Source organism: Pyrgilauda ruficollis, unplaced genomic scaffold, assembly GCF_017590135.1.
Source record: "Pyrgilauda ruficollis isolate IOZ18807 unplaced genomic scaffold, ASM1759013v1 scaffold97, whole genome shotgun sequence".
Lineage (NCBI taxonomy): Eukaryota > Metazoa > Chordata > Aves > Passeriformes > Passeridae > Pyrgilauda > Pyrgilauda ruficollis.
This window is the reverse complement of record NW_024531821.1, coordinates 3,732,944-3,744,997: the sequence shown is the minus strand read 5'-3', so window position 1 is coordinate 3,744,997 and position 12,054 is coordinate 3,732,944. Positions and strand designations below refer to the sequence as shown.

Genomic DNA, 12,054 nt, shown 5'->3' with positions numbered 1-12,054 from the left:
TGAAGGAGACTCTCCTAAGTTGGAGACTTACTGTCCTTTACCCAAATACGCCCCCGAGGTTGCGCAGTGACAGCTCTGCTCTCGGTACTGAAGTGTGCTATGAATCAATAAACAAACCCCTTCCGCAGCCCCTTCCAAAACGCCCCTTTTGAAGCGGCCGTACACTGCCCGGCCCCAGGCCCAGCGGCTTCCCGGTCGCCCCGAGGACAGCGGCCGCTGGTGACCCGCGTCACTCGCCCCATCGCACACCAGCTCGACGCGTGCCGGGCCGCTCGGCCCGCTGCGGCCGCCCCGGGCGGGCCGCGGTCCCGCGGAGGGTTGGGTCGGGCCGGGGGCGGTGCTCGCTGCCCGCACCTCGACGGGGCGGGCCGGGCTCAGCAGCCCCGGGGCGGGGCCGCGCGCAGTGTGCGAGCTGCAGCCCCGGCGCTCGGAGCCACTGACCGCCAGCATGGGGCCGGCGCTGCTCCTGGGGCTGCTTCTCTCCCGAGCCGGTAACAGCGCCCGGGGCGCGGGGCGGGCTGGGCAGCGCGGCACGACCCCGTCCCTCTCCCGGCGGGGAGACAGCGGCATCGCTCTCACCCCGGTCCCGCCGCGGGTTGCAGGGGCGGCGCCGGGGCCGCGGTCGCTAGGGCTGAGCGCTGCTCCCCCGGTGCCGGGCGGGCGCGGAGCGCGTCCCGAGCGCGGCGCTCCCAAAAGCCGCGCGGCTCTCCCGGCCGTCGGCTCCAGCCGCCCCGCGCGCCGGCGGCGGGTGGGAATTCGCGATTCAAACCGGGAAAGGCCGCTGCTGCTTTGGCCCGAAAGGGGAGCCTTCGGTGTGGTTGTGGTCAAACTGGAGGGACGCTCTGGGGAGGGGACCGTCTGCCCTGGAGGCAAGGCGTGAGAAGGCGAGAGGAGATGCCGGGAGCCGATCCCTGAGTGCGGCCGGATGGGCACAACGCGGAGATTCATTCGCCTGAGCTGGTCCCGGCTGCGCCGCGCTCTCGCTGGCTTCGCCCAGAGCGGTTTTTGATACCTACCCCCCATTTATTCGCCCTCTGGAATGCTTAAGGCCCATAGTTTTGCGAGACTAGGCTCGGTTTGCGAAGACAAATCCGAAGAACTCCTGCAGAGATGCAGTTGATTGTTCTACTCTGTCTCCAACTACTGCCAAATGACAAGAGCTGAGGATTGAAATGATTCCTTTACCCAGTTCATCTCTTGTTCAATCTTCAGGGTTGATGTGACTAGGAATAAAGAAATTAGAAACTTCTCTGAAGCATTCCTAGTTTCTATCTAGGGCTGCTTTGCACTTAGAAAAAGCTGCAGTTTTTTGACTGCTAAAAGATGGGCTGCTGCACTTACACCACAGTAGCCACTGGCAGCCACACGATTGCAAAAGATTTCCCACAATTTGCCATGTCCAAATGCCAATGCTTCTTTGGTAACTGTGTTTGATAAACGAAGGGTTCCCTTCTGTAACTGTCATCTCTTTTAATGCACCAGGGGAAACAAGATAGACATATCTATATGACAGGACATTGAAAAGGGAGAATAAAGGTGTATTTTATTACCTATCAATTTTTTTCTAAGTTATAAATAATCATAATGTGTTAATTGGTTATTACATTTTAACTTTTTTTTTTTTTTTTTAAACTACAGATGGGATTCCCATACACATACATCTTTAAAATGTTCTGCAACCTAGACCACAGATCTAGGAAATAATTAGTTTTCTCATTCTTTCGCATTGTTACTAGACTACTAAGACAAGATTTAAGAAAAAATTAAACAACCTGCCAAACTTCAGGGCTTATAACAATGTACAGATAGTAAATGATGTGTATAGAGGAGGACTGTTTTAAAGCTGAGGTTTAGAGCAGCTTCACCTGAACCCACTGTGCTGGATACAAAGGCATCCTGATGAGAGATTTTTCAGAGAGTTTGAAAAGTCATCAAGTCTCTATGTAAGAGCCAGATGAATTACAAAGTACAGTAGGTTGCTGGAAGAAGAAAGAAACTTGTACAAGTGAGACAGTGGTACCTAGATAATATTACTGAGCTGTAGGGAGAGTAGAAACTTTAAGAAGCAGGCTGTTTGCAGCAAATAAACTGATGAAGCTAGCAAAAATGAAGTAAGTGGGAGAACAAATTACATGGGGAAGATGGTACACTGGGAAATATGAGTTGTACCAAGATCTCCTCCTAATTTATAATGATGGCAGACTGAAATAGTATTACTGCACCTGCTGAACAAGAGAATGATAAGTAACATCATGTACCCAAAGAACACTAAAGGTAGATGTAAGGCTCAGCACAGTCATTTCCAAAAGCTAGCCAAGGAATTGACCTGAAGGGAAGAAACATACCAGCCTACATATAAATTTTATTAGGAAACTGTCTTGTTTCAAGACTTCATTGTAATTGTACTGTAAACATAGATTCATATATTGCAGAAATGAAGAAAGATTACGGAATGAATTAATCTACCTATGACAACATAATCATAAAATTACAGAAAGACTTGGGCAGGAAGGGACCTTAAAGACCATCTTGGTCTACCCCACTGCCGTGGACAAGGACACCTTCCACTAGACCAGATTGCCCCAAGTCTCATCCAACCTGGCCTTGGACAATTCCAAGGATGGGGCAGCCACAGCTCTGGACAACATGTGCCAGGCCCTGATCACCCTTTGAGTAAATAACTTCTTCCTAACATCTAATCAAAATCTTGTGTTTTTATTTTAAAACTGTTCCCCCTTGTCCTATGACTATCTGCCTGTATAAAAAGTTGCTATCCCTCCTTTTTTATAAGTCCCTTTAAGTACTGAAAGGGGATCCAGTGGAGGTCTCCCTGGAGCCTTTTTCATAGCACGAGGTGCTCCAACCCTCGGAGCATCTTTGGGCCTCCTCTGGACCCGTGCTAACAGTTTAATGTCCTTCCTGTGCTGAGGGCCCCAGGGCTGGATGCAGCACTGCAGGTGGGGTCTCATGAGGGCAGAACCTACTCTCAATCTGCTGGCCATGCTGATTTTGATGCAGCTCAGGATATATTTGCTTTTTGGGCTGCAAGTGCACATGACCATCTCACCACTGAGAATCCCCGAGTCTTCCTCTGGAGGGCTGCTCTCAATTGGTTCATCTCCCAGTCTGGACTTGGGTCTGGGATTGCCCAGGTGTACTTGGACTGGTTGAACTTCATGAGGTTCTTATGGGCCAAGACTTCATCTGCATTTTTGGCAGGGATATTAGGGACTGGGCTCTATGTACTTTAATTGACTGCATATCAGCCCATCTGTATGAAGCTACTTGCATCCTTTGCTAAGGATTCATTTTATTATGCGAAGAATACACATTCTTAAGTCTTCAGGCTCATTAAAGTAGTTGTTTTTATACCCTATAAATGGTTTTCTCAGTACATCTCTGAATGACCAGCATATACTTTAGTAATTGCAGCAGTACTGACTCACAGTACATAGTATGGTGTTACTATGTGCTTATTGCACTGTGGTTTTCAGTGCCCAGGTAGAAGAGCTTCTTCAAAACAGGCCTCAGCAACCCCAAGGTTTCATAAGGATTTACTAGTCCCCAAAATACAGAGCAATCCCTGATCCCGGCCAAGTTGAACAAAATTATTATGGATGCTTTTATTTAAGCTTTTGTTCCCTCTTTCATTTATATTCATCTTTTTTTTTTTTTTTTTTCTAAATGGAGACAGCTCTTGTCCCTTAACTACTCTTCATGAACGATCCTAACAAGTTCTGTTTCTTTCAAGGAGTCCTTTTTGAAGACAGAATTCCTGCAGAACAAGGACAAGATGTTTGTGGCATTCATTTTGACTGGGGTCCTAACAGTCTTTTCTGTGCTTGATCAGGAGACCTCATGGCTCTGCCCAGCAGTGACTGTGTCATGGCAGAGCAGCTATGCCTCTCTGACTCCACCTGCAATGCCACATACAGGACCCTGGAAAACTGTGCCCTGGCCAAGACTCACCTCCTTTCACTGGATCACAATAGCAGGGTCAGATGTCTGAATGCAGAGCTTGACCTTGGGAACAGCTCTTTGCTGCACTGCAAGTGTCACCGGCGCATGAAGAGACAGGAGCACTGCTTACGCATTTTCTGGACTGTTCACTCCAGCATGACAGATGGTGAGATGAAGTAATATAAATTTACAAGTACTAGTAAGGCTTACCCCCACCCCCTAGGTGAAAACAACCGTGAAAGTCCACTTCTCAGCACTGTAACTAATTGCTCCAGAACCATATCTCCTAGTAAAGAGAATTCATTACTATGCTGTTTGATAAGCAGAGAAAACTGATCTGGTATGGGACCAGCCCTTCAAATACGCCAGCAAACCTAAGAGACAAAGATAGCTACTCTGAGATAGTTAAATTTAGTGCTGCGAAAAATACCTCAAAATAGTCCTGTCTGTCCATCACTGAAAACACACGTGATTATGACACATATTGCCATAGCATCCCTAAGTATTCTGCTGCCTTCTTTTGTTGGATGCTTCTACTTGACCTCCCACTAGAGCCTGCCTGTGCTGCTCAACTCCTCACACTTACTGAAACTGAAAAATCCAAATGACTAGATAGACCAAACTCCAGCTGGACAAAATGTAATGAGGGTTTAATACAGTAATAGCTTTGCAGTTCCATTCTTGGCACTTGGCTTTGAGTGAGACAGAGCATTTCTGAACTCCAGCCGGAGGAAAGAACCAGGCATAAATAAGAAGAATATCCATTTAAGAATAAATAAACAAACAAAGAAATAACTAAAACTGGTCATAAAGCATTTCTCCCATCTCCCACTGCATTAAATAGCTTGTATCTTGCCTAGGTTATCTCAATTTGGAGACCTCTCCCTATGAGAATCCAGCAAATGAAGAACACTGGAAGACAGATTATAATAAACTGGCAGCTCTGGTGTCAGGTAAGAATTGTAATGGTTACATGATATAATGCTGCCCTCTCTTATCTTTTCATGGGTTGAAGATTATTAAGAACAATTTGGGGTGATGGCCCCTTTAATCGGAGGAATGCCTGCTCTAGCTACTTGCCTAAATTTGTCACTCCTACCAAGTGTAAATAAAGCCACAGATCCAGGCCCATGAAAACAGTAATAACCCACAATGATCCATTTTTCTGAAACAAGCACCCTACTATGAACCAATAAAAAAATACTCTTTTGTAACTAGTATAATTACAGTGTCATACTGCAGGCTCTGTTTGCTCTGTTGTTTTTGATTTTTTGGATCTGACCATCAAGAAAGGAGTACTCCTGCTTCCATACAGAATCTCTTCTGGAGACTTACTTCATGGTTTTTGTGTTTCTTTTGGTTTTATAGGCTCACAGTTAGCGGGAGACGCAACAAATCCATGTCTGAGAGCAACACACATCTGTAACCTGAGCAAGAAGTGTTTTCGTCTGCGCACAGACTATGCCTCCATCTGCACCAAGGGAGCAGGAAGTGAGGATGTGTGTGACCGGCGCAAGTGCCACAGAGGGCTAAGGAATTTCTTTGAAAAAGTTCCTGAGGATTTCACCAAAAGGATCCTGTTCTGTCCATGTCAAGATGAATTTTGTGGAGAAAGACGCCGCAAAACTATTGTTCCTGATTGTTCCTTCCAGTATAACACCAAACCAAATTGCCTCTGGCTTCTGGACTCCTGCTTAGAAGACCATATCTGCAAGTAGGTCAGACAGCAGGAGATGTTATCCAAGAGAACAACATTGACACTGATGGCCTCATTTTCCTTCCTACAGATCCCGACTGGCTGACTTCCAACAAAATTGTCAACCTGTAGACATGTCTCCAGACGGCTGCTCTTTGCACAACCATGCTGCATGCCTGCAGGCTTACATGGGGATGATTGGTAAGTCATATCCACAGGACCATACAGGGTAGATGCTTTCAGGCCACAAACTTTCAGGCACTCTCTGGTGCTGTGAAGGACCATTCTGATCTCCTGCGGGAGGCAGCACTCAGTATACTGGTGAATATGCCTTACTAATGGATGCTAGTGCTCTCCCTTGCCTCGGAGGTAAATGCAATCCAAAGAGAGCTCTTCCATGGCATTTTTTGCTGTACTTTTCCCCCTCCTTGCCTAAGATTTCAGCCTCTTTGCATTATCAGCTGGTGCAAAGCACTCCAAGTGCCTCAGCAACAGTGCTCCGTGGGCTTCTGTGAACTAAGTCGTTGTCATCCCTAATGCTGGAGTTACGTCCCATCACAGCAGTGATTAAACAGAGCATTCCATCACTGCCTGATTTTTAGACTCCTGTTGGCTTGTTAATATTGTGTGCACTATGTTCTCAGAGCCATCCAGAACATGGGACTACCAGCAGTTAGAAGGAAGGTCATGTTTGGTTTTAGTTATTTACTATCTACCAACCTACTAAAACGTTTTCAGTGTAGCTCAAAAGAGGATATAAAGAGCAGCAGTACCTCAGAAGCTGTAAATCTAGACTAGACTTTCAATTTTTCCAGATGGCTCTACTACTTTTGAGCTAAATGAACACTGCCTGAGTGGCACACTACAGGAGTGCAGTATTTGTTTGTCAAAAGACACCTGGCTACACAGTGTTGCCAGTTACACAAGAAGCAAGAGTACCTTTTGCTGCCATATGTCAGCTCAGTCCACGCAAGTCCTTCACATCCTAAACCAAAAATCCTTCACAATTTAATGCTTGCATCATTAATTTGCTTTACTCTCATCAGTTTTCACTGAGCTCTGCAGGTACAGTTTTCACCATTGCTTCTGCTGTGTACACATCACAATTTAATGCTAGCACCAGCTTCAGTTCTCAATACATCTCAGAGTGCCTGTGTCAGGGGTAGCAATCTCAAGACTTTCTCACAGCTCAGCAGACTTCAGGTAGGTTCATCAAGCCTGGGCCATTCCTGACCTCGCCTGGGTAACACGCTTATGACAGTGGAAGGCTTCTGCCTCCAGGACAGCATTTCCTTCAGTATAACGTGATTCATAATGCTTCTTTCATCTGGGGGTTTGGGACAGGCACACCCATGACACCCAACTATGTCAGTAACTCCAGCGTGGAAGTTTCCCTGTGGTGTACATGTGAGAACAGCGGCAACCAGAAGGAGAAATGTGACCAGATACTCGGCATGTTTGAGAGCAACAAATGTCTTGGTAAGCATCAGTCACATCACAGAGAAACAGCTCATCAGAGAGCAATTTAAATCCTGTGGTTTCAAGACTCTGTGTTGCACTGCTCTTATGTATAGTTCTATCTTCTGCAATGTCTCCATGATCTCCTTTGCAACCTATGGGACCAGCCTGGATCTGCTCTAAGAAATGTTTCTGTACCTTTTGGCAACATTTCTGTTCATCTTGAACACCCTTGAAGCTATTTCCAAACACCATTCAAATGAAAGACACTGCAAAAACATCACCAAGGGGAGGTGAGACATGCTGTATCCATAGGTTGCGAAGTAACCACATCTGTGCACCAGGATTATGGGGTCAGGATTCCCCTCCTCGTCCTCTGTTTCTGTACTCACCCCTGGCCCTCATTTACTCAGTCACGATAAGTAGCTCCTGATGCAGCCTGTTACTAGATTCAGCATAGCAGTTGCAAAAGTCCTGTTATATGCAACTGTGTAATCCCAAGTCTGTATTTCTTTTATTTCCCTAGCATTTTAGCAACATACCTTAATGAGATTTAAATATTTTATGTTTGTGAAAGCTTTAAAAGGATATAAAAGAAAACAGCATCATTACATAAATGATTAATATTTAAATCTGCCTCCTGCAGTATATAAAAGCCTTACACCCAGCGCTATAGACACATCTACAATTTAATCATCTCATCCGAGATACTACAAACCTGCTCCTTACAAATTACAGAGTTGGGAAAGTCACAGAGGGGCCCAAAAGTCTTCAAGTACACGTCAAACTGTTTTTTCAGTCTGCTCAATCTCACAAGTAAACCCACAAACTGACAGACCATTCATAAAATAGAGCATACGTATTTTCTAAATCAAGGCCACACAGCCTGTGAGTGCCTTTCCTGAAATAGCTTCTCTAGACTTCTGCTCACTAGACTCCAAGGTGTGCACAAGAGTACAGTTAGACTCTTAATTTACTTCTGTTTGCAGAAAATACCATTTGGTCTCAAATGCATCTGAAGCAGACAGCTCTAGAAAGACAGGAAGACTTACTTTATTCATCTTCCCTAAGCTTCCAAGGAGACAGTGCCAGCACATCTCTCTCTTCAGCAATGTCCCAGGTACGCAATGCTTTGTTGTCTTCACAAAGCAGCAAGTCAAGTAGCCTAGAGACAGTAGGTGAAAAACCTTGGATGTGGAAATATGTGACTTTGGATATCAAACCAAGGGATGCCATGTGCATGCAGAACACTGGACTACTCTACCTTAAGTTAGTCCTTCCACAGACAAGCAAAAATAGGAGGCTGTATGTCTGGCCACAGGAGTTTCAATAGTCTCACATTAGTGCTCGCAACCAAAGGTTCTACAGCCAGAATTTTGAGCATAAATGTGTCTAACTGGGATTCATCCCTCCTTTTTATTTCCTAGGTGGCTGAAGGGAAGACACAGCGAGACAGCTCCAAACAGAGCGCTATGCCTATGGCCTCCTCTGTATTTTCTGGAGCTGCTACTTCCTGGCCTTCTCTGGCTCTGTTCCTGCCCCTGTTGCTTAGCCCACATTAATGTGGCATAAATAGAATCTTTCCTTCTCATATTATTAATATTGTTCCATATCCAGGCATGTCCCAATACAGATTTACCTTTGGGAAACAGAAGGCTTTCAGACAAGAGGAATGGCCTTAACCCAGAATGGCAATCACTGGAAACCTCCCACATACTTGCACCCCACTTTCCCCCTGTCAGTTTGCACTTAGCTCTGCAGGTAGAGTTCTCACCATTGCTTCTGCTGTGTACACATTCTGAGTAACAGGCTAATGTTCCAGCTTAATAGGTTAAATCAAAGGTCTGATTTCTTTCAGAATTTGTGCAGAGTTTGGATTTCTGACTGTAGGGATGATCTGACAGTGTCTCTGACCACCCCACCCTCTGAAGCTCCACGTCAGGCATACAATCATTGAATGATTTGGGTTTGAAGGGACCTTAAAAAATCATTCACCTCCAACCCCCATGCCATGGGCAGGGACCACCTTCCTCTAGACCACGTTACTGCAAACTCCATTCAACCTGGCCTTGAACGCTTGAAGGGATGGGGCAAGCACAGATTCCCTGAACAATCTGTGCCAGTGCATCACCACCCTCACAGGGAATAATTTTTTCCTAATAGTCAATCTAAACATACCCTCTTTCAGTTTAAAAACATCGTTCCATATCCTGTCCCTAGAGACCCTGGTAAAAAGTCTCTCTCAGTGCTTATCATCCCCTATGATGTATTGAAAAGGCACAACAAGGTCTCCACAGAGCGTTCTCTTCTCCAGACCAAACCACATCAACTGTCTCAGCCTTTCTTCATAGGAGAGGAGTTAGCCCTCTCATAATTTTCATGGCCTTGTCTGAACCTGCTTGAACAGGTCCGTGTCTGTCATGTACTGGGCACCTCAGAGCTGGAACGCTGAACTCTGGGTGGGGAGGTGGGCTGGGGTAGAGGGGAAGAATCACCTCTCAGCCTGCTGGCTGTGCTTGTTTTTATGTAGCCCAGGCTGCAGGACAGCTTTCTGGGCTGCAAGTGCATTTTACTAAGTCACGTCTAGTTTTCCATCTAGCCATGTATCCAAGTCCTTTGCTGCAGGGCTGCTCTCAATCCATTTCACTCCCCCACTCTGTACTGATACTGAGTAGGTTGCAAGTAAAGCTCAATAAATATACATGTGAAGTCCCCGGTAAACTCCATCTCTGGACTACTTTCAGTTCCCTTTTCAAATCCATTATTTTAAGTATATGAAACATACCAGTCCAGGTCAAGAACACTATACTAGGGTTTATGCTCCATTCTGTTGTTCCTTCAACATACACGTAATCCATTAGTGTGGCTAGCAACACACTTGGATTTTTTTTGTTCAAGATGAATGGTGGTCAACTCCAGTAAATTTAGCTTTATGTAGCAAAAAATGATCTTGCCTGGCCTCAGGACAAACCTTCTCTGTAACCCTTAGAGAATACATTTGGGTCATTGAAAGGTACAAGGTACATTGACTACAAACCCTGGGACATACAGTTGCTAGAATCTCCTTGTATCTGTCTGCATATTGAAGTTACCATTGTCACCTTCCAGCCACCTGCCCCTGCCAAGCACTGTTTCATAACCTGTTTATTCTGAATGTAAATGTGTGCGCTGCGTAACCGCTGTTAGTTTGTACTGCGTTTGTCTGTTAAAATGTGGTGTTAAGTGAATATTGATTTCTGAGCATAGGTTAACAGTCTACAATCAATTGTGTGCAAGAGTTGCCTCACCAGCCAGCCAACATTTTCAAATAGCCAGAAACTCAGCTCAAACAGCTTCTCCATGCACACATGTAGAGCCCATTGCTCATACTGAGAGCCAACAGATCTGAACAATACTATACACATCCAAACAAGATTATAATCCTGAACAGAGGCAGAGTAGCTGAGTATTTTTTTTATCCTGTGTTTTATCTGTTGCCAGGGAAGCACAGTCACTGTCAGACACCTTATTACAGAATCTTACATTGTCATGTGTATCAAAGTAATTATCCTCCTGCAGTGGTAATATTTACATTTCTAATTCCAGACTTCTGTGTATTTCCTAGGCAGGTAGAGCAAAGAAATCATGCATGCAGCAGCATCATCTCCTCTGTCACACAGAAAAGCAATGTATTATTTACATGCAGTAGGAATAAATATGTTTTCTTAATGAACAGGTGTACTAATGCTGATATTTCTCATTACCTACTGAAATGTAGCTATTTGGAGCAAGAGACAGCACTGTTTCCACATATTTGCCACCATTAGTTAATAAAAATAGAGTCTGTGTACCCTTAATATAGTATGTACATTAGACCATCCTCCATATGGTGGGACTTAGAAATGTATCAAGATTCTTGACTGTAATGTAATAGCATCTGCCATCTCTGGAAGTTAATGGAGAGTGACAGGGAAGAAGAAAATGTTATTATTTTCACTATTCCACACAACAGAGAGAATATTTGTGAGAATAATGGAGTAGATTTCTGAGTGATCTGTACCACACACAATGCAGTACTGGTACACAATATACTGCATTGATCTCCCACTCATCTCTGCAGTGATCTTTCCTCTTTCCCAAATTTAGTGCTGTAAAACAGATTGATACGGAAAAAGGGATTAGCATTTTCTTGTTCATGTCTAGGGCACTAAATTCCTACTAAGAAGGTTATTGATTGCAATTGCAGTCTTCTGTCATATCCTGCATTTTACAGGAAAATGCTTGACACTTGGACAAATCATACTCTAGACTGAAATTGAAACAAAACATGTCAGTTTGTTGTTTTGTTTTTTTTTCAAGTGTCCTGTTCCTTTTTTAATGCACCTTTATACACACAGCTGCCTCTTAGCTTGTTCATCAACAACTGCAAGCAAAATTCACTTCTAACTACACCTTCATTCACAGGTACTCACACTGTTGTGAGTACAAACCCATTTTCACTTAGACTATTCTAACACCTGATCTCCATATATCACAGTTTTTCAACTACACAGCATATATGCATGCACAACTTAACTGCTACTAGAAATGTTGTGCCAGTATCACTGTCAATTCCATTCTGTCAGCACCATCAATGCTCCAAGACTGGCACATTTCCTAAACCCTTTCAGAACAGCTTACTAACCATACTGCAGGGCAATTAAGACACCCCCCCCCATCAGCTTCTGTTCCCAAAAAGTGGAAAACAACATCCTGTGAGCACCTATGGTCTCACAAAAGATAATCCACAAAACACAAAATTAATCCAATAAAAATTCTCTATCCAGACAGTCTTAAAAATGAGCATTCAGCAAGCATATAGGAGGAGGGAACCTTCTAATTACTGTAATGTAGATTATTTTTTAAAGAGTAAAATAATGTGAGGTCTGACTAATAAAATTTATCATGTAACTCTAGAAGTC

The 12,054-nt window shown here is 44.5% G+C and overlaps 1 protein-coding gene across 1 annotated transcript; it reads left to right on the top strand.

Moving 5' to 3' along the window:
* Positions 1-434: 434 nt before the first annotated feature.
* Positions 435-9,941, top strand: GFRA3 (GDNF family receptor alpha 3). Its single transcript, XM_041489975.1, has 8 exons — positions 435-491; positions 3,851-4,126; positions 4,821-4,913; positions 5,329-5,674; positions 5,748-5,857; positions 7,001-7,135; positions 8,104-8,234; positions 8,542-9,941. The coding sequence occupies exons 1-8, from the start codon at positions 449-451 to the stop codon at positions 8,674-8,676; spliced, it is 1,269 nt and encodes a 422-aa protein (XP_041345909.1). The 5' UTR covers positions 435-448; the 3' UTR covers positions 8,677-9,941.
* Positions 9,942-12,054: the final 2,113 nt, after the last annotated feature.

Coding starts and splice junctions, on each gene's coding strand:
- GFRA3 (XM_041489975.1), top strand. CDS start 449: ATGGGGCCGGCGCTGCTCCTGGGGCTGCTTCTCTCCCGAGCCG. Junction 4,914..5,328: donor ACTGGCAGCTCTGGTGTCAG/GTAAGAATTGTA, acceptor TTGGTTTTATAG/GCTCACAGTTAGCGGGAGAC. Junction 5,858..7,000: donor GGCTTACATGGGGATGATTG/GTAAGTCATATC, acceptor GGTTTGGGACAG/GCACACCCATGACACCCAAC.